We start from the raw sequence: 23,558 nt of genomic DNA, 5'->3' as shown, positions 1-23,558 counted from the left end.
TCCATTATCTGGCTCGTATCGAGCAAGTCTGCTTAATCCTGTTGGTGCTACGATGCTCACCGGAGCAGTTTGCAAGAATGTGAAGGAGGGTGTAATTGCGTCAATTTTGCAAACAGAAGCGACTTTACTCCGCGCTACTCTCTTACATGTCGTATCTTTCGCGCATATCGGCTTGTCATGTGGATTTTTTTACAATTAGCGCAAAAGACTCGACCCTTCTCTCCGCAATTTTACACGTTATATCCTTTTTTTTAGTTATAGAAAACTCCGGTTAGCGACTTTTAATTTCTGTTTTCATTCTGTGGTGTCAGTAACGTTACTACAAGGGTCGCTCATGAAGTTATTCCAAACATTTTCTTTAAAGAGCCATTAATATAGACAGACAAACATCCTTGTTGGTGTTTCACATTTGATGTTTGTTCTGTGAGCCGGTGAATTTCAAACCGTTCTGGCAGATGGCAGAGCCGTAGTGCAGCGTCAAAATGGCGTCTACATACGACTCACCTTACAAGCAGTATACTCTTATTGAATTCCTGTGTGCAGAAAAAGAAACTGTGGTGAATAGCCGGCCGGAGTGGCCGAGCGGTTCTAGGCGCTTCAGTCTGGAACCGCGCGACCGCTACGGTCGCAGGTTCGAATCCTGCCTCGGGCATGGATGGGTGTGATGTCCTTAGGTTGGTTAGGTTTAAGTAGTTCTAAGTTCTAGGGGACTGATGACCTCAGATGTTAAGTCCTATAGTGCTCAGAGCCACTTATTTTGTGGTGAATATCCACAAAGTTTTTGTGCAGTGTATGGCAATGGGTAAAGAAAGTTATAGCCTGAGGAAATGCAGAAATAGAGCTCCACGATCAGCCACGCTCGGGACGTCCTGTCACAGCCACTGCTCCAGACATGCTGACTCTTGTGGATGCCATTAATCGTGCCGACCAGTGCATCATAACTCGACAATTGGCTCTACAATTATCGGTCAGCATTGGAAGTGCGTCTGCAGTGATTTAGACACATCGTCAGATTGGGTTGGACATCATTGCCTCCTCATCTACCCTACAGTACAGACCTGACACCCTTGGACTTCAATCTCTTTGAGCCGCTTAAAGATTTTCTACGGGGAACACACTTTGAAGATGACGAGAGAGTCAGTCATGCAGTGAAAACATGGCTACGCCTACAGGACAAGAGCTTTTACCAGCAGGGAATACATGCTCTTCCACAACGTTGTCGTACGACCATAGAACGTGATGGAGATACGTAGAAAAATAGTACATGGACAAGACATGTTGATGTATATTGACACCAAATTCTGATTCTTAATAATAAAATAATACGTTCTGAGAAAAAAAAAGTGAGGCATTAGTTATTGAACGACCCTCGTAAATTCTTGCACTAATGGCCACGTTCTTTACAATGGGCGCAAAATGGACAATAATTTTTATTACCCTTGGGTTGTGTTTCTCTTGAGCACGGATTTGAATGGTCGCAACTGCGGAAGCTGAAGTCAATATTTTAATGTCGCAACGTATCATCTTTGAATTAAGCGCTATTCCTGTTCCTATAAATTCCTATAACTGAGGTATGCCTCCTTTTGAGAAGCTGGTTTATTTGAGCTGAATAGGCCAACGTCTGCAGATATGATCAGGAAAAGATCTGAGAATTTTTAGTACTAGTACGCGACCGTAGTCATTTACGTCTTCAGCGAGCGCGCGCAAAGCTTGGCCGCGTCTGTTGTTATCAATAAAGGTAGAATTAAGGCAGTCTGGATTCGGGAAGGGTATTGGTTTCATAGCTTCCAAATAGTCCAAATGAGCTTCTATAATTCTGTTTTTATAGCCATGCTATCTTCTGAGAATTCTCTTAATTTCTTCGTGTGTGTCAGAACTCTCAGCGATACCGCCAACTAAACGCTTTGGCTCCCCTTGAAACAGCCACAAAGGTTCAAATGGTTCAAATGGCTTTGAGCACTATGGGACTTAACATCTATGGTCATCAGTCCCCTAGAACTTAGAACTACTTAAACCTAACTAACCTAAGGACATCACATACACCCATGCCCGAGGCAGGATTCGAACTTGCGACCGTAGCGGTCACGCGGTTCCAGACTGAAGCGCCTAGAACCGCACGGCCACACCGGCCGGCACAGCCACAAAGAAAAATCTGTTTATGTATATGGATATCGTGGGGTCTTGCTCAATCAATTTCTGGACCTGTTCTCAGAAACAAGCTCGTCCCTCAACATCGCTTAAAAATGTATCAAGTTTTATAGTGGGCAGTCTAATATTAGATGGTGGATTGACTGTCGCAGCGGGTTGTTTATCAAAGACGGTGATGTAAACCATAGAAGTCATACGTTCCCCTCTGTTTCCCGTGACGACGGTAAAATTGCGCGCTTGGCTGCGTCTGTGTATTCGTCAGGTTTTGACACGTCAACAGCATTATTATCGTCAGCGAGAAGATTACGTATTTTGTTATCAAGATCGGTTGATCTTGACAGTTCCTGTAAACGATCCTTAGAATTTTCATAATCTTCAGTAGGAGTTCTGTCTTTAAAGTTGTGTACTTCTTAAAAAAAAAAAAAAAGGCATAATATTAGCTCCTGCTTTCGTCCATACTCTCTTAAGGCACTGCAACTGATTGTTGTTATCAGCGTTTTCTGTGCTAGACATCGTGAAGTAATTATAATTGACTGAGTGGTTGAAGGCAATACGTAGCATAGTAAAAACTGACAGATGCCAGAACTAGTCATCAACAATCTACAGGCGTAGAGTTATTACTGATAATCTTCTAAAGCGCCCATCGAGCAGCTACAGCAACAGTATAGAAGGGCAATAATGTAATCAACAGCCTTTACAAGTGGCACTACAAAATATGTGGCGTAATAGTTAAGTTGAACTTAACTGCGTATGGAGGCGGTTGTCGTCGGTGAGTTCGCTGTGTGGCGTGAAAAATCGCTGCAATGAAGCTCTCGTGTTTTCTGCTGCGTAAAGTGCGTTCAGAAGGCGTGCATCACAGTGGAAATTAGTTCATTGTATTGGAATGAGATTTTATGTCGCGAAATGACAGTAGTAAGCAGCGATTTTCATTCTAACACATTCTTTCTTTACAAGTCACACAACCTCTAAAAGAAAAAGGAGTTTGCAGCAAGTCATGTCTTCGAAAGTGAGTGTTGCAAATCGGAGATATAACCTCGATTTCCAGGAACAGAACCCGATTTCTTGCGTAACTAATTCAATCCGAACCAAGAAACATGCACGGTGCCTTAAGATCCGCAGCATATGATAGGTTGCTTACTGGCTCGCAGCGTCATAGCTATGATCACGCGACCGCTGTATACGCTTTAGCGGGAAACGCAGTAGTGAAATGTACAAATTTTAAAACTATGAATTTATTTTTTGTGAAATATTCATTTGTTTGTAATAACTATATTACCACCAGTCGGAAAACCTATAAAAATATGTCAACATCACTATTACAGCATTATGACGCATGTAACTGTCGTTGGTGCGCACTATGCAGTATTTCTGTGGCAGCTGTACGAGTCGTTGCAGGCGAATTACAACGTAAGAACAAACTTTGCGAGCGTAGGCATCGCCTGCAGGGGCAACGGCGACGGTAAAACACTAAAATTGTACAGCAGCTACAAGTCGCATGTAACTGCCCTTTATTCACGTGATTCACTGGACAGACTCGAGCATCTTAAGAAATTAATCAGCCAAGAGCCACATGTTGCATGCACCTGGCTGTATGTAGTGAAGCCGTCATACATGTAACTTTTACGTATGACGTCGTCACTATATACAGCCAGGTACATTTAACGTGTGGCTCTTAGCTGCTTAATGTCTGCAAATGCTCACGTCTGTCGAGTGAATCATGTCAGTAAAGGAAAGTTACTTACGACTTGTAGCTGCTGTACAATTTTAATTGTAAGTAAAAGCAACTGTGAAGCTAAAATTGTAGTAAAACGCCTTTTTTTATATTTCCCCGTGTAATCTACTATTACAGGCTGCCACGAACTACAAATTAATTTTGTTAAAAAGCTAAATAAATTTAAAAACAGAACTTTTTCATTTTATTTCACTAATTCATTGAATCATATCTTTTACCATAGAATAAAACCATGAAATAATAAACCTTAAGTACTGAGCTAAAGGCTTTTAATTCGAAAAATGCTCTAACCTGATGTTTATTCGGTTTAATTGCAACAAAATTTCCCTTGCCAGGACGCGTACCTTACGTTCCGCCCATTGATCTACAGGTATTAAAAACTACCGTGCGAAGTAATAAATACTTAGCGGCTGCAAACATGCGACGATGGTTGTGCTCTAAAGTTAAAGGACAGTGTCAGTATTACAATTTTCGTCTAACTGCATTATGTGTGTTTAATGATAATTATTATTTTCGTTTTAAGCCACTATAATTACCTATTTTGGGCAGAGTGCCAATATACAATGTATTAAAAGTGCCCGGGCACCTCTATGGAATGTGCAATTGACCTTTAGATGTGGCGAGAGCCGGTCGATCCACCAGTATGAAAGGAGGTGGGGGAATATTACGTTGTTAGTAGGGAAGCAGCATTCTGCGTCCGTCAGGAGGGCATAGTGACTTCGAACGTAGGATAGTTACTGCAAGTCATGTGAGTAACAAATCCATTAGTGACCTTTCAACTCTTCTAAGGTAGCCCAAGCAGACTGTCGGTGATGTAATTATGAGTTGGAGACGCCAAGGAACACCCACAGCGTAACCAAGCCCAGGCAGCATGTGGACAGGAACCGTCGAGCATTTTCAGAGAGTGTTTGTAACAAATAACGTGAAATCAGCAAATGGATTTCCTCTGAGTTCCAAAGTGCTACCAGCTATCCAGCCAGCACAATGACTGTGCGTAAAAGGACGAGAAGAATGACGTGCAATGCTCGATCACTTTAGGAGCCACACATTTATATAGTAAGTACTAAGCGGAGCTTAAGCTGGTGTAAAGAGCGACACCACTGGATAGTGGGTGACTGAAAGTAGTGATATGCAGTGATGGAACACGCTACACTCTGTGACAATACGATGTACAGGGTTACAATTGTTGAACTACATGAAGTAACAACGTCATAACTTCTGAACGGTTTGCGTTAGGACGTTCAAACTGCCCGATTGACCGCGGGGCACGATGGGAATTAGTATGCTCTGGTTTAGCGACGAAGCCCACTTTCATTTGGAGTGTTTCATCAGTAAGCAAAACTGGCGCATTTGTGAAATGAGAATCCGCATTTCGCGATCGAGAAGCCTCTTCACCCTCAACGGGTGCGATTTCTAGTCACGGAATAATCGCTGTGGTATTCCATGATGGCATGGCGACTACCGAACGGTACGTGAAGGTTTCCGAAGATCATTTCATCCCATTTATCCAAAGCAACACCGATTTCGAGAAGATGTGTTTCATGCAAACGGAGCTCGACTCCATCGAAGCAGGAGAGTCCTGGAGGAGCACTCTGTGGACCACATTCGAGCCCTGAGGTATCAAGAGGCCATTTGTATGGATCTCAATTGGCCGCCATGTTCTCCGGATATGAACACATGCGACTCCTTTTTGTGAGGCTGTATTAAAGACAAGGTGTACAGTAATAACCCCGACACCATTGCTGAGCTGAAAACAGCCAATCGTGAGGTCATCGACAGCATCGATGTTGAGACGCTTTAGCGGGCCATGCAGAATTTCGCTATTCGTCTGCGCCACATCACCAATGATGGTAGACATATTGAACATGTCATAACCTAAATCCGAATATCTGTAGTTACTTTTATCTGTTGAATAAAGTTTGTGCACGCCGTAGTTTGTAACTAATTTACGTTATTTCCGCGATGATGATGATGTGGTTCCGTACTCAGAAGAGCGTAGGGGACGATGCAGGAGATCCGCATCGCTGTACTTGGCAAGGTCCTAGTGGAGGTGGTTTGCCATTAACTTCCTCCGGCCGTAATGGGGATGGATGATGATGGTGATGAAGACGACACAACAACACCCAGTAATCTCGAGGCAGGAAAAATCCCTGACCCCGCCGGGAATCGAACGCTACCGCAAGACCACGCGCTGCGGAAATTATTGTCATCCTGCAAGTGTTTGGGTTTGGTGAATAATGAAGAATGTGACCTGCCATCATCTGTAATGACAATAGTGAAGTAGGGAGGAGGTGGTGTATTTGGTAATTACGGTGTCGTCCCTTATTGCCCTTAAAAAAACGCTGAATGCGGAAGTATATGAGCCCATTTCACACCATCGTGTACTGAGCACGATAGAGGAACAGTTCGGGGACCATGATTGTTTGTATCAGTATGACAATGCACCCTGTCATAGATCAGCACCTATAAGAGCCAATGGTTTGTGGACAATAACACTCCTCACACCTACTGGCTTGTCAGAGCCTCGACCTGAGACCAATGAAACATCTTTGGGATGAGTCAGAAATTTGACTTTGCTCCAGACCTCAGCGCCCAGAATCATTGCCTACTGTGGTTTCGGATCTTGAAGAAGAAGAGGGTGCCATTCCTTCACCGACATTCAGACATCTCATTCAAAGTGTCTGCAGTGGAGTTCAAGCCACCATGAAGGTGCACGGTGGATCAACTCCAATTTAATGTCCAGTATTAGGTGTCCGGATACTTTTGATCAAAAAGCGTATTTTCGCTTTAATGCACCGTGTCCTGGTAGGGTAAGATCAATTATTGACGTCTGCAAGAACTGAAGATGCTCACATACCCTACTTCTTGCTTTTTATTGCGCTATAACACATGTACACTTTTTCCGTAGTACTTGTACCTATCTTACTCATAAGTTAATCCTGTTTCGTTTACAGTCGCAGGGGACACTTACACACTTACCGATAGCTGCTCACAGTAACGCTTGTCACAGTCAGAGGTATGCTACGTTAATATGATTCAATACAATGATCAGTTAGAGTACATACGATAAATGAACCATCTAACTAACTTTATTAAACGGTATGCAATACATAATGACAACCTGTAAAACTATTTCACTTACATCACCAATGATGGGGACATATTCGGCAGAAAATTTCACAAAATCCATTTCACTATCTACGACAGAAAATTATGAGATACGGACGTATCGATCTCTCTCAAGCGAGCTCTCGTTTCTAGCTCACAGTACTAACTTCCTTTCTAAAAGCGTACGAGGGCAAAGCAGAAAGTCTTTGCTCCTATTTTTTACTACCGAAAGTAAGGTAAATACAGGTAATGACGAATATACATCCTAGAGCACATACCTTGCACTAATTTTCCTCTTACTCTCCACACCGGTTCACACATTTGTCCGATCACAGCACTGATTTGAGATGCTCCTGCTGTACAGTTCGTCCGACTCCACTGTTAATTGTGAATTGCTGTCCTGCCAAGAACTGCTTCAGCGGTCCAGAAGCGTGGAAATCACTAGGGGCGAGGTCTGGACTGTATGATGGGTCGTCCACAATCTCCCAGTGAAATGCCCGGAGCCTTTCGTCAGTTATGATTGCCACATGTGGTTTCGCACGTTCGTAGAGCAGTATCATGTTGCCCACATGGAGAATCCCTTGGTGCCTTCGCCTGATGGCAACCCTCAGTCGTGACAGTGTAGAAAAATAACCATCTGCATTGATGGTTGCACCTTGTGGTATGAAATGCAGCAGCAGCGATCAACGGCTATCCCAGAAGGCCGTTAACATCACTTTCCCAACGAATGGCGCTGAATGATCTTTTTTTTTTTTTTGGTCACACCATGCTCTGCTGCTAGAATTCCGCCGTGAAATGCGGTATCCACGTTTCACCGCCTATAACAATGCGGTCCAGGAAACCTTCACCCTCCTTGGAGTACCATTCCAGATGTACCAATTCCAAATGGGCTACCAATCCAGTAAAGACATCATTCGCTTGCCTTTCATCATGTCATCGTACTGCTTAGGCACCCACCGACATGAAACCTTGCCGTACCTTAAGGACCCGTCAATGATGTCGTAAGCACTCACATACAGTATGCCAAGTTCCCGGGAAACGGCCGTGAGGTGCACACGCCGATCCGCTTTCACCATTTCATCCACGCAGGAAATGTTGTTGTCAGTCTGAGACGAACGCTCATTGTCATGCAAGACTTCACGGCCTTTGTCGAAATCGCAACGTAACCACCTCACAGTTCTCAAAACGAGACGGTTTTCCCCACCTGTGGGCTGCATTTCCTTGTAGATCTCGACGGGCGTTCGTCCCTTGCTCCATATAAAATGAATCACACTTCGTTGCTCTAACGCCGAGGACACGTGAAGCACAATCGCCACCTATAAGAACTGACAGCAGCGCCGTGCAGCGGAGTTTCCGGAGGCGGAGGGTTGGCACGAACCAAGAAAGGTACAACGCTTGGAATGGATACGTTGACTTCGCTTTTACAGCAGTACTTTACTTTACTTTTTCGTGTCCGGAAACTACAATTTGTTTGCCCAGTATTGGGCACTGTCCAATGCTTCTTCTTTAGCCAGCCATAGATCGTCGAGGGTGCATCTGTGGGGGCAGGCAGGGCATTGTAGGAGATGTTCCATGTCCTGTCGAGTGCCGCAGTCGCATTTGTCGTCATTTTCGTCCAACAAACCCCATTTGATCAGATTAGATTTCACAGGAACCACCCCAGTTCTGATGCGGTTAAGCATTCTCCAGGTTTTCCAATCACCAGAAACGCCGCTTGGTGGGTCCTCTCTTAGTGGATAGTAGATGGGGGGCTCATCTAAGGCGCAACTTAGGAAACTGCGTCTAGATTTGACTCTGCTGGGGCCACACTCTAGGCCAAATATTGAGTGACGGGCATCAAAGGTTTGTTTTAGCTTCTCGGTATGTTCATGGGCTTTCCTAGGTGAGTCAGGGTTTGTGAAACCTGCGGCTCTGTGAAGATTTTCTATGGGGGTGGTTTCATGCAGCCTGTCACTATCCTGCATGTTTCATTCAAGCTAATATCTACCTTTCTTGCGTGGGCGGATCTGCACCATACCGGGCAGGCATATTCGGCAGTTGAGAAGCACAAAGCTTGGGCTGAAGTTCTGACCACGGTAGGTTTGGTACCCCATTTGCAATTGGACAGCTTTCTTATTAGGGAATTTAGTGCTTCTACTTTTTTGCGTGTTTTTTCGCAATAATATTTGTATGTCAATGTTCTGTCCAGCACGACGCTAAGGTAGGTGGGAGTATCAGTGTGTTCCAGAAATGTCCCATCCCAGGTAACATTGAGCCTGTACTTTGCCTGCCTCGAGTTCAGATGGAATGCATTCACTTGAGTTTTGGAGGGTTTGGATTTTAGAGAATTCTTTTTGTAGTACGTTGACATTGTAGAAAGGGCGGTTTCTAGTTTTTACAGCAGTAAAAATAGGGGCAAAGACTTTTCGATTTGTCCTCGCATATGGAAATATCTATTATTTGCTCATGTCCGAAGCGAGTCTCTATTCCACTGGTTTCCTAGTGCTGTACTTCTATTGTTAGAACATTCAAGTATATAGCCTTTCTGTGGATTCAATCTGAAAAGGTGTTGCTGGGTCCTGAAATACGTTTATTTTTATATGCCTTTATATTGTTAGAGGGACTTTAAAATTGATTTTGTACCTCAACGGGTAACGGATTGTTTTTTTCTTTCTTTTCTGTGTAACAATGAGAGTTAAACAATTCCGTGAACATCACTCACAAACAGGCCAAATTGTTCCCGATCATCATAGGGCATATGGGATATTCATAGCAGTGATTATACACTCCTGGAAATTGAAATAAGAACACCGTGAATTCATTGTCCCAGGAAGGGGAAACTTTATTGACACATTCCTGGGGTCAGATACATCACATGATCACACTGACAGAACCACAGGCACATAGACACAGGCAACAGAGCATGCACAATGTCGGCACTAGTACAGTGTATATCCACCTTTCGCAGCAATGCAGGCTGCTATTCTCCCATGGAGACGATCGTAGAGATGCTGGATGTAGTCCTGTGGAACGGCTTGCCATGCCATTTCCACCTGGCGCCTCAGTTGGACCAGCGTTCGTGCTGGACGTGCAGACCGCGTGACACGACGCTTCATCCAGTCCCAAACATGCTCAATGGGGGACAGATCCGGAGATCTTGCTGGCCAGGGTAGTTGACTTACACCTTCTAGAGCACGTTGGGGGGCACGGGATACATGCGGACGTGCATTGTTCTGTTGGAACAGCAAGTTCCCTTGCCGGTCTAGGAATGGTATAACGATGGGTTCGATGACGGTTTGGATGTACAGTGCACTATTCAGTGTCCCCTCGACGATCACCAGTGGTGTACGGCCAGTGTAGGAGATCGCTCCCCACACCATGATGCCGGTTGTTGGCCCTGTGTGCCTCGGTCGTATGCAGTCCTGATTGTGGCGCTCACCTGCACGGCGCCAAACACGCATACGACGATCATTGGCACCAAGGCAGAAGCGACTCTCATCGCTGAAGACGACACGTCTCCATTCGTCCCTCCATTCACGCCTGTCGCGACACCACTGGAGGCGGGCTGCACGATGTTGGGGCGTGAGCGGAAGACGGCCTAACGGTGTGCGGGACCGTAGCCCAGCTTCATGGAGACGGTTGCGAATGGTCCTCGCCGATACCCCAGGAGCAACAGTGTCCCTAATTTGCTGGGAAGTGGCGGTGCGGTCCCCTACGGCACTGCGTAGGATCCTACGGTCTTGGCGTGCATCCGTGCGTCGCTGCGGTCCGGTCCCAGGTCGACGGGCACGTGCACCTTCCGCCGACCACTGGCGACAACATCGATGTACTGTGGAGACCTCACGCCCCACGTGTTGAGCAATTCGGCGGTACGTCCACCCGGCCTCCCGCATGCCCACTATACGCCCTCGCTCAAAGTCCGTTAACTGCACATACGGTTCACGTCCACGCTGTCGCGGCATGCTACCAGTATTAAAGACTGCGATGGAGCTCCGTATGCCACGGCAAACTGGCTGACACTGACGGCGGCGGTGCACAAATGCTGCGCAGCTAGCGCCATTCGACGGCCAACACCGCGGTTCCTGGTGTGTCCGCTGTGCCGTGCGTGTGATCATTGCTTGTACAGCCCTCTCGCAGTGTCCGGAGCAAGTATGGTGGGTCTGACACACCGGTGTCAATGTGTTCTTTTTTCCATTTCCAGTAGTGTAATTTAATATTGCGGTCGGGTAGTAATGAATTATACATATACGAACAAAGGGGATGTGCTCCTAGTACCTTTAACGTCAGTATCTGAGGTAAGCGGCTAGCTGCCCAGTACCGTGTTACGAGGCGAGGTAGCCACCGCGCGAAGTCGTAGCTTGGGGAAGCGCCCTGGGGATCCGTTCATCTCGTTGACGGTCGAACGAGCGTCAGGTTCAAAGCAGTCTTTTTTCCTTCAATACTTAATTTTGCCCTCAGATATGGGCAAAACATTTTCCGTAAGTTATTAATAATATGGTCTATTGTAGAGAAGAGTACTATTTCTGAAGAAAATTCCGGATGTCACATTGCCAGAATAAAATCAAACACTGATATGTGTAAATGCAGTTGAACGGAATGCGATAAAGATATCATAATATTATTTCTAGTTTATGGCTCGAAATGGTGAATTGTGATAAGCTGTGAGTTTTAACGCAGATCTCCGCCGATGACTGAAAGATTTGAGAACACGGATTTAAGAGTGATTCTGGAATACAACTGCCACCTCCTTAGGCCTCATTCGTCTAAGATTATTGTCTTGTGTAACAAATACTACGTGAGTAGTTACTGCAAAAAATTTGTATGAGTGTATCTGACAAATAGTCATTGTCCCAAGGCCGCCACCATTTCACTCACAAGAGGACCATCAGAGTTATTAATCACGAAAGTTTATAACTTAGGTATTTTCTAGAGGGACTTGTCGTGAGCGGCTTTTCATGCTCCATCTCTAACGAAATCTATGTCGACGGGACGTTAAACTCAATTTTCCTTTTTTTTTTCATTTTCATGCGACGGTCCTTAGTTTGTGAGAAAATCGAATTTTTGTGCTCACCTTCTGTAGCCGTAGCGTTAGTCAAGTTTCGCAGTGGCTGAGATCCACCGCTAACATGCTGAAAGTACGGGTTCTAATCCTCTCCGTGAACTGCGTCTTGCACTACTTCGTTTTTGGAGAACGTGTGGCCACTTCATGTACTGCCTTTTGGATTCCGGCAAATAGCTATGACACCATGTCTCATCAGCAGTGATAGTGGCGTTCAGAAATTTGTACCCGTCATCCTAGTGTTGGTCTGGAAGTTCCCGGTAAATTCGCCTTGAGTGTCATTTTTTTTAGCCTTGTGTAAGCTTTTGCGCGACCCTTCTCAAGCTCATTTTCCGATAACCAAGATTGCGTAACATCTTGCGTAAGGCGTTGCAACCGACATTTCAGGGGTGCACACAATTTCTTGGTCGTAATCCCCCCATCGTCACTGATGAATCGGTCCAGACGCTGCTCATTATGAGGAATGGCAACAGAACAGGGTCGGCAGGGGCGCGTCTTGTCGTGCACCTCCTTTTTTTTGTATTTTGTTTGATATTGATCGTTGTTTGGTCGTTGCGGACGTCGCAAGACATCCTGTTCGAGTTCGGTGGTTGATCCATCCACTCAGTTTCTTTATTACAGAGGCCAACCGGCTCTCTGACCGAACACGCTGAGCTACCGTGCCGGCGCCCTTTTCGTCACCCCTGAAATGCCGTACCCTCCAGCTCACACTACCCTCGTGCACTGTGCGGTCTTTAGTCATCTACAACAAGCGTCGATAGATTTTAATTGGCTCAATTTTTTCAGATATGGGGAATACAGTTACAAAGACTTCCTTTGTACGCACGTCAGTGTCATTTTGGAACGCTAACATACCGCTGTTATCCACCGCACAACAACTACACTAACAAGACATTAGCAGGACGGTTTAATAATTAGCGACACACAAACGTAATCTGGCGTTGGACGCTCAAAACAAAACAAGGGAAGCAATAGTTTCTGAATGGCCCTTATTTAAGTTTTAATCTCTTATTAAAGCATTGTTGTTGTGGTTGTTGTTGTGATATTCAGTCCGAAGACGGGTGTGATGCAGCTCTCAATGCTGCTCTATCCTGTGCAAACCTCATCATCTCCGAATAACTACTAACAACTACATTCTTCTGAATCGCTTTACTGTATTCATCTCTTGCTCTCCGCCTGCGATTCCCAAATTCCCTCCAATATCTTGATGCCCCATAATATGTCCCGCCAACAGATCCCTTCTTATAGTGAAGCTGCACCACAAATTTCTTTTCTCTGCAAGATTGTTCAGTACCTCCTCATTAGTTACGTTATCTAGCCATATAATCTTAAGAATTCTTCTGTAGCACCACATTTCAAAAGGTATATTAATTATAGCCTTCCCCCTAAAATGTTACCACATTATCCTCCGTATTGGCCTCATTTGTTCTGAAACTACAATCTTTGGAGGTGGAGAGTGAGGGGGGGGGGGGGGGCGCTGCTGGATGTTGACTCTCGTCGGAAAAGATTGCAAAGTTCTGCACATTGTATCTAAGTTGTGTCTTTATTCTAGGTATTTGTTGCAGAACAGTGAAATGTGATACGTCGGCTTTTGATCATGTACTGTTGGTTGAAATGTATTTCTACTGTGCGTGAAATGGATGTTCATCCTCAGACACACTATTAAGCGTCGCTGTTGAAATTTCAAAAGGGGTGCCAATTATTTTATTTCTGATACGCCGGTGGTTAAAACAACAAAACCACATTCGCCATAAAATTGTGTGCCACGAATCTGCAAGCAAAGTAATCCACACCTGTAATCAACACAATTTTAATACACAAATGACAATAGGTAACACTTTTCCACTGTATGACTGCTCTGCAGTGGTCACAAACTCGCGGCACAAAATACACACCAGTATTTACTGGCTACCGACAGGTTGAAATTCAAATGGCTCTGAGCACTATGGGATTTAACTTCTGAGGTCATCAGTCCCCTAGAACTTAGAACTACTTAAACCTAGCTAACCTAAGGACATCACACACATGCATGCCCGAGACAGGATTCGAACCTGCGACTGTAGCGATGGCACGGTTCTAGCGACTAGAACCGCTCGGCCACCTCGGCCGGCCGCTACCGACAGGACTTGAATTCTAGCCACTTAGCTTAACAAAACAAAATTTCACTGGCTGCCGGAAAGAACTTGAACTCTCTTTACAGCCAGCACGGCTCACTGCCGTTGGGCATCATTCGTGCCAGCACGAAGTGATTTGGGCTGTTCATAGCTTTTCCTGTCTTACAAATGTTGTTGTCAGATTATTTTCAAAAGTACTTGCTAATGACGACGTTGGTGAGAGATCCTTTAAACTGACGCAAATTCCTATTGTCGTCTTACTCAGAAAATGATAAGTAAAGACGTTAGATATTTTGGTACTCATGGACAGTAGCCAATTAGAGTACAGGGTCGCTCAGTCGGTTCCACGTTAGTTACACGAAGGAGATGAACTCTGGTGCCATCTACAAAACGACACGTGGTCGCATATACCGATCACTACTTCCTAGTGACATCAGGTGCCCGCTACTTATGATGCTCTGATTGAGAATAAAGTAATCATGGCTGGAAGTGCCAGAAATGTTACACGCTGTTATAAGAGGATCGATAAAAAACTGACCTGGAAACGCAAGGTAGGGCGCTGGCTCCGGGCTGGTGGTCTGGAATGTGCCTGACCTAGTTGCGGGCAGCCGGGCACGCAGAGCTGACCTGTATCACAAGGGGGCCGGCTGTGCGTGTCACAGCCATCCGTCACACGGCCGCAGCCCACGCAGCTGTTCCCCATTACACACACACACACACACATACGCACTGCGCAATGCTCCACTGCCCGACGCTACGCGTGTTAACTCCGCTGTGTTACATCAGCGGGGGCGGTTGACGACGTCACATCTCTGCTAACACTTGTCGCTCTGTCGTCGTCGACGACATGCACTTCAGCCACGCGAGCTGGTGCAGTGGTTAACGTGAAGTAGAGTAGCGAGGTCATTTCCATTTCAAGCATTCCGATTTGGAGGTTTTACGAAGTTATCCCAAATCACAGCAGGTAAATAACCAGCCCACGGCGTAGTTAGGGGATTCCAAATGAGGCGCGCGCGCTGGACGCTGTCACTGGGGGAGGAATGGTGTCAGTTCTGCGATTGGAGAAAAAATTTAGGAAGGTTAAAGGAAAATGGAAGGAGGAGACGAAGGAGAAGAAGAAGTGAAAGGGTTGGAAGAAACTAAAACGGGAAGGGGACGGAGATATATAGAGGAAGTGATGAGGAGATTATTATTTCCGACGAGTGACAATTTCGTCACACCTGCCTCTCCCTGCTACGGAGGCGCTTGTGACTTTGTTTTTCCTTATCATACTTGAGCTCATTCCCGCTGTTTCAAGGTACCCAACGCAAAGACAGTAGAAACAGTCTTGATCGCCGGCCGCGGTGTCCATGCGGTTCTAGGCGCTCAGTCCAGAACCGCGCGACTGCTACGGTCGCAGGTTCGAATCCTGCCTCGGGCATGTATGTGTGTGATGTCCTTAGGTTAGTTAGGTTTAAGTAGTTCTACGTTCTACATTCTACGGGACTGATGACCACAGATGTTAAGTTACATAGTGCTCAGAGCGATTTGAACCATTTTTTGAACAGTCTTGATCAATTTGTGCCCATAGCTGACATTATTGTGAATGACTAATGAAAACCACTTCATCTGTATTTTTACTCATTTATTGCGTTATGATCGATTTCATTCCTTTGAGCATCTTAGACTGTCGAGTCCTGAAATCAAGCCAGTCGATGTGCCCGAGCAGTTCTAGGCGCTTCAGTCCGGAAACGCGTTGCTGCTACGGTCGCAGGTTCGAATACTGCCTCGGGTGTGGATGTGTGTGATGTCCTTAGGTTAGTTAGGTTTAAGTAGTTCTAAGTTCTAGGGAACTGATGACCTCAGATGTTGTGCCATAGTGCTTAGAGCCATTTGAACCTGAAATAAAGACATAGATAGTCTGCTTGTCGTATGTAATGTTAACGACAACATCCAAAATCACTGGTCGTGAAGAACCAGTCAATCTCTTTCCCAGTGGCCGACAGATTCCTTCCGATCGGTGATCTTGATGTTGCCTTTAACATTACATACGACAACCAGACTATCTATGTACTGACTTCAGCACACTTTGGCAACCTGAAGATGTTCAAAGAAACGAAACCGGTCGAAACGCAAGAAATTTAGAAAAATGCAGATGAAGTGGTTTTCATTAATCATTGATAGTATAAACTGCATACAGAGAGGTGACGAAAGTCATGTGATAGCGATATGCACATATACAGATGCCGATAGTTTCGCTTATAGAAGGTATAAGAGGCCAATGAATTGTCGGGGAGGTTATTTATACTCAGGTGATTCCTGTGAAAATTCCAATGTAATCATGGCCACTCGGCGGAATTTAAGAGTGTTTGAACGCAGAGTGGTAGTTAGAGCTACAAGCATGGAACATCGTTTCGGGAATCGTTAGGGAATTCAATACTCCTAGAACCACAGTGTCAATAGTGTGCCGAAAACACCAAATGTCTGGCGCTACCTCTTACCACTGACAAGGCAGTGGCTGACGGCCTTTACTAAACGAACGAGAGCAGCGGCTAACGGGTAGCTGTCAGTGCTAAGAGACGAGCAAATAACAGCAGAAATCGATGTGAGGCTTAAGAGTAGCTTATCAGTCAGGATAGTGAGACGAAACTTGGCATTAATGGGCTGTGGTAGCGCACGACCGACGCGAGTGTCTTTGCTAACAGCACGATATAGCCTGCAATCCATCTTCTTGGCTCATGGCCATGTCTGTTGGATCCTAGACGACTAAAAACCATGTCTGGTCAGTTGAGTCCCGATTTCAGTTGGTTAGAGTGTGGCGCACACCTCACGAACCCATGGACGCAAATTGTCAACAAGGCACTGTGCAGGCCGGTGGTGGCTCCGTAATGGTGTGGGATGCGTTTATATGTAACGAACTGAGTCCTTTGGCCTAACTGATTCAATCATTGCCTAGGAGACCATGTGCAGCCATTCATCGACTTCACGTCCCAAACAGCGATGAAATTTTTATGGATGACAATGCCCCATATCACGGGGCCACAATTGATCGCAATTGCTTTGAAGCACATTATGCGCAATTGGAGCATATGATTTGGCCATCAGGATCGCGCGAAATGAGCATGAGCGAAAGATCATGCACCGGCAACACTTTCGCAATTATGGACGGCCATAGCGGCAGCATGGCTCACTATTTCTGCGGGAGACTTCCAGTGACTTGTGATTCTTGAAGTTTTCCCGGCGTACTGAATGTTCGATGAGATTTGGGGATTGCAGCCGGATCACGTTGACTTCTTGCCACAAGAAGTCAACGTGATTCGGCGGCAATCCCGAAATCTCATCGAACTTTCAACGACTTCAACCCTTGTGATAGATTCGGGGGAATTGTGGGTCTGTATTATGTCTGTCCTGGGTTTGGGAGAGGCTGTGTGTGGGGGAGAAGGTAATAAATCGTCCTGGACCGTACTGTCTGTCCTATACCACTGGTGACAGCCCTGTCATATCTTTTGTTAGTCGCTGGGGGGAGGGGGGGGGAGGGAAAGGGTGTAATGTACCGTTCTTTTGTCCTGGATAATGGGGTTAAGAAATCACAACATATTCATTTGTCTGCCAGTAGGGGAACAGTGCAGTCGGTGGGTTGGGGGGAGAAGTGATTTGAAATCTGGAAACAGTGCAGCTAGAGCCCACTATCCCCCTCGTCACATATTCCGAAAAAAGTTCTGGATTATATAGACAAGAGTGTAAAAATGAATCTGCTATGATCTTTTTTGGGAATATTTAACTACGAGATGTAAAACGTATCTGAACCAAACAGATTTTGATTATTGACGGCGGTATGTCGAATACCTTTGTGGATCAGCAGATAACTATTTACTATCTCATTTTTTTATCTGTAGCATTGTCTCATACTATAACAGTGAACTGAAGTTCCAAGGGGTAAGACATTTATGATTTTGGAGTTCTCCTCCAACAACATCAAGTTCAGTACGACGCAAGACTCCACCCAAGCTTCTGGTTGATGTAACAATTGCTTAATAGTAAAGAAATTATAAGAGGCATCTATTTTATTTGTTTAATGAGTCGGTAATATTAGGCAGCGCAAACCCAATTGAAGGGTGGGGGAGCAGATACAGGTTTGTCAGGGTGATCGTTCCGATCCTCACAAGATAACCATTGGGTTCGTCATTGGGAATCGGTCGCAAATTCAGCAATGTTCATGTTGCAGACATATACATGTAATGTACTTTCTTCAGGTACAGGGGTGCGCCATGTCCACATCTCGTGGACAGACTGGGCATTTGTCCCATGCTCGTTGACCTCAGTGCACTGTCTAAATCCCCATGACTGTTGTGAACAGTGCGACATGGCTCGGAACAGAGTGTACTTGTCGGCACCGAATGCCAGCTGACCACTGAGCCAGCGCTTCGCGGCCACACATCTGGTGCGTGGTGTCACTAGCCGGCCCAGTCCTGGCCAGGTTGGGGATTTTCTCTGCTCGGGGACTGAGTGTTTGTGTTGTCCTCATCATTTCATCATCATTCATGAAAGTGTCGAGATTGGACTGAGTACAGAAATTTGCACGGGCGCTGATAACCGCGTAGTTGAGCGTCCCACAAACCAATAATAATAATAATAATCATCATCATCATCTTGCCAGGCCAGTAGTGAAACATCCTTATCGTCGGAAAATCTGTTTTTATTGCGACTCAGTTCCTCGACTGCCTGGGAATTATCATCATTGATCGATGTCGATGGCTTTCCTTCCTGAGTAACATCACCCACGCCTGTTCCACCTTGGTCAAATCATTGGCACCACTTCATTATGGCTGAATGTGTAATTTTATTTGATCCATGTACCACCAGAATTCCATGATGAATGTGCGTGCAATTTAGATTTTTTGCCTGCAAGAGGAGTACTGTCCTTCGTAATTCAGCTTTGGAGTAAATTTCCAGATTCCGTGACATTCCACTCCCACACTCTGACACACCTCTTATCTGCACCGCAGTAGAACTCTGTTTGTAGGAAAATCAGAACATGTACTCTCTTCTGGCAACGTGCCACTCTTATTACGAAGTACTCTTGGCGTGGGACAAGATAAGTAATTTCCTTCTTGGATTCCCCTCATACTGAATAGATCCTAGACCTGAAGCGTTAAAAAGCCTGTAGAATATCTTGAAATATAAGAAGGTCGCTAAATTGAATCCTTATAGAAATGCATATTTCCTTGTAACAACCTTTTATCTATGTTTTCACCTGAGAAGGAAATTCATAGACAGAACTCTTATGCAGTCTATTGAAAACCTGAGAGAAACTGAAAGCCGAAAAACATTGCATCTCATCCACAATAAAAACAGTATAAAGTAATTGAATATGTGTTTTAGCACTTGAGAAACTAGAAAAGTTAAGGCAAAACTGGCGTCATCGTTCGCTATTGTGTTCGTCTTCTGCACGTATCCTCTATCAGAGGATGAAATTTCCCCCTCTCCTCAAATTTCTGTATCACCTTCGTCCTACACGTGTTGATGATGATCGGTTTGTGGGGTGGTCATCAGCGCCCGTACAAAGTCCCAATTTTTTCACACAGTCAAATTTATCCACTGTGGCGAATAATGATGATAATGAAATGATGAGGACAACACAAACACCCAGTCCCCGGGCAAGAAAATTCCCAACCCTGCCGGGAATCGAACACGGGAGCCCGTGATCCCCTAGACCACGAGCTGCGGACTTCGTTCCACATGTCCCGCATACACGAAGGTTGTAGTTCAGCTGTCGCCTCAGTTACTCCAAACCTGTGCTGTTGCCACACCACATTATTAAGCTATATTGTGAAAAAAAGCTAAAGATAAAGAATTATAGGTCAGAACAGATGTGTAAACCACTTCATGATGAAATAGGTTTACCCACAAACTGTGGGTAAAATTCCTGATTCGATCTTTGGATTTTCATTTAGTTGAAGTCTGCCCTTGGTAGCTGAGAAGTCAGCGCGACGGAATGTCATGCGTAACGGCCCGGGATCGATTCCCGGCTGGGTCATCATTTCATCCCCATCTACACCCAAGTCGCCTACGTGGCGTCAACTCGAAAAACTTGCACCAGGCGAGCGGTCTACCCGACGGGGGGCCGTAGCCACACGGCATTTCCATTTAGTTGAAAAGATGTATATACAACATGAAATTGATAAGTAAAAGGTGTGGTTGTCATATAAGCACAAGACAGTTGGTGTGTGCCTTTCCAGAGAGAGATCTACAACATATATTTGTTGAAAACACTTACAGAAGTATGTTTTTTTCCGACTTGTACGTAAAATCATTGACTTGCAGAAAGATTCGCAATGGCCGCTGCCTTCACAATACGCAGACATGGCAGCTGCCTGTCCGTGGCGCTCACCGCAGCAATGACGCCTGTGAGCGCCGACACTGTGACGTCAGCAGCAGCAGCAGCAGCAGCAGGAGCAGCAGCAGAAATGCACATATCCAGCACATTCTGGGACCAAGTGTGCAATGAGAGTTATTGTTGCTTACCGAAGGGAATTTTAGATTCGAAGATTATGTAAACAACCTATCAGAGTAATTCAATAAAGATTGTTATTCCTTATGTCTACTTGTTCCACACAGGATATACCTGGTATAAAAAGTCGATTATAAAACAAAAACTGCGAACAGTCTGGTATAATCCATTGATTGTATTTTATGTCTGCAGAGTGTTTTTCTAAGCAATTTCTGTGTTACCAGAGAACAATCATTTCTCATTTCTGAAATTCGCATAATATATGTGCTCAAAGTTTTATCAGCTTACGATATCTTTAAATTACTACTTCAGCTTTAACAGTGTCTCGCAACAGCTTTGATCTGTTCAAATTTCAGTTTAATTTATCTGGAAAATTATAGTTCTAGTCAATAAATGTCGACGCCGGAATAGTTTTATTTGTGTCTTTTTAATTACATCCACTGACAGTATGTAATTGTTTATTATAATCTTAGATTACACGACGCTTTGATTCTAACACAACAACATTTTAAGTTACGCAAGATACTTGATGTGTTCCAATAAAGTTTACACGATAATGCTTTTCAGTATTCATACGTATAGCCTACAGTTTTTTTTTTCGCCGTTTTATACAGAATCTAATCTGAAGCCTTTGTCAAACCGTCTCATCCTTGGATCCTGCAGTGGTCAACTGGATGGTGTTTGGGGTAATGTCGCCTGAGCACAACATTCACTTCCTATTTGCAGCCGCAGCTCGCACAAAAAACAAATTTAACAGAAGAAAATCACAGAATGAATACAAACTAATTAAACATTTTAAGAGACAATACTGCACTCATTCGTTGGTACTAATCAACTGCACTTATCTTTATCAGTTTGAATATTTGATAACTGAAAACATTTATGCACAACCTACTTAACTGAGCGCTAGAAATATGATCGATCATGCATCCATAGCATCCAAGAAATTTTTTTCAAATCCTTTTATTCTGTTGAGTTTGCCAAAACAATTATTTTCCTTGAAATATTCTTACAGGATCATGAGAACGCAGTTATATAAATAACACATGGTGTAAAATCTTGTTTAAAATTAGTATCCGCAAGAAATAGTTATATTCAGCTGTTATGATTCTACAGCTATCAATATTTTACGCACAGAAGACACCTTCCAAAAAAGAGCACAGCAGATTTTTCATTTGTGCATTTCATTTGATCCTTCACATTACTTTTGAACAGTTATTTGCGCAGCTTGTATCTAATAGTGATGATCTTGTGTAATAAGAGAGAAGCCTAACAACAAAAAGCCGATAATGAATTTTACAATTGCTTATAAATGTTTTCGACTCTCTTCAGTGTACTAAAACAAGTATTTGCCTTGAAATATTCATACAGGATGACAAGAATGCAAGTGCATAGATAATGCGCTGTGTACAATGTTGCTTAATCTGAGTATGCGCAACGCATACTAGTATTCACTTGTTATGGGGCTACAGCTTTCAAAATATTGTGTGGAGAAGAAATCTTTCAAAAAAGAATCTAACAACATATTAATTTGTGCACTTTATTGACAGAAAACCAGCTTTTTATCACTTAAATTATCATTAATATCTCTATAACAGATTCAGTGATTTGTTATCTTACGTATCAACAGAAAGTTTTGTGAAGTGTCCTCTCATGGGAATGGCTGTTTAGGTAGTGCTAGCGATCGCTCCTTCGTTGTGTTATTCTTCACTTTTCCCACACACTTTCACATATAACGGAAGGGGCATCCGCTGACCAAAGTGGGTATCAAACGAGGCCTCCTGAGAATTCCGCATCTGATTACTCACTGACGATAATAACTGAAAAGGCTTGTACATGGTCATGGTATGAAAATTTAATGAATTACTGTGCTGGTAAACTCCTTACGTTATTTGATTTTCAAACAGCTGAGCAGAACTGAACGTACTCAGACATTTCGCTCTTTACCTATTCTGATCAACACTAAACTGACACACAATATGTTTAGCGCAACGCAGTCTGACTTTCAATAATCTCTACAAAAGAATGGCCCTGACTAATATTAACCTATACCTTTCACAAATCACTTACCTCACAAAGATCTTCGTTACTCGAACTACTGCCAGCTAAATAAAAGATTCAAACTACTGAAGGCACTAACTACCGATAGGCACAGTTAGTAAATGAAAGATTTTGGTGGAGAACAAACAATGTATTTACCTTAATAGTGTTCAAAAGTCATAATATATATAGCAGTTCATGACTTCCAGTCTTACAACTTTATTGTCTCTGATGGACACACGTCCAGATCATGCACTCTCAAAACTCCGCCTTTTCTCTTTCCACATCCACCACTGCTGGCGGCTCACCTCCAACTGCGCAACGCTACGCGCTGTTAACAGCCAACTGCCCAACACTACAATAACAATGTTCCAACAATGCAACCCAGCCGCAGACTGCACACAGCACAACCACTGATTTTCATACAGAGCGCTACGTGACGTTACCAACATAAAAACCTAAACAGCCTACTTACAATAGTAACGGAATTAACTGTATTTTAGCAGTTGTGTATTGGAATCTCGAATTTGATTATACAGTACTAACCGTGGTGACACTCTTACCACTGTAATATGCGATCTAGCCACAGTAACGTGTGCACCGCTTACGTTCGACGTCAATTTGCAACACCCCCTCTCAGACGGCGGGTGAAGGTTCTGGTAGTGGAGGGCATATATAGCGTGTCGAAGTGGGACACGTAAAACAATGCATTTATTATTGTACTGCGGAAACGGAGCAATTGATCTGACGCCCAAAAGGGCACGATCATTGGTTTTCGGGCCAATGGTGGAAGCACATCTGAAACGCCTAAGTTTGTAAACTGTTGCCCTGCCGCCGTGCCTGGCAAAGTAGTGCTTCCAAAACTGGCGATGAGGCAACTGTGGTGCA

General features: G+C 44.3%; 1 protein-coding gene across 1 annotated transcript in view; it reads left to right on the top strand.

Annotated features, from left to right (window-relative positions):
- Window positions 1-20,680, top strand: part of LOC126484447 (uncharacterized) — a 729,699-nt gene extending 709,019 nt beyond the window's left edge. Inside the window, exon 5 of the mRNA XM_050107967.1 lies at window positions 20,444-20,680. Within this exon, the coding sequence (XP_049963924.1) occupies window positions 20,444-20,676 (233 nt within the window). The 3' untranslated portion in view covers window positions 20,677-20,680. The remainder of the gene's footprint in view (window positions 1-20,443) is intronic.
- Window positions 20,681-23,558: the final 2,878 nt, after the last annotated feature.

The sequence above is a fragment of the Schistocerca serialis genome, chromosome 6, assembly GCF_023864345.2.
Source record: "Schistocerca serialis cubense isolate TAMUIC-IGC-003099 chromosome 6, iqSchSeri2.2, whole genome shotgun sequence".
Lineage (NCBI taxonomy): Eukaryota > Metazoa > Arthropoda > Insecta > Orthoptera > Acrididae > Schistocerca > Schistocerca serialis.
Note: the sequence above shows the minus strand (reverse complement) of the source record. Positions and strands in the feature narration are given on the sequence as shown.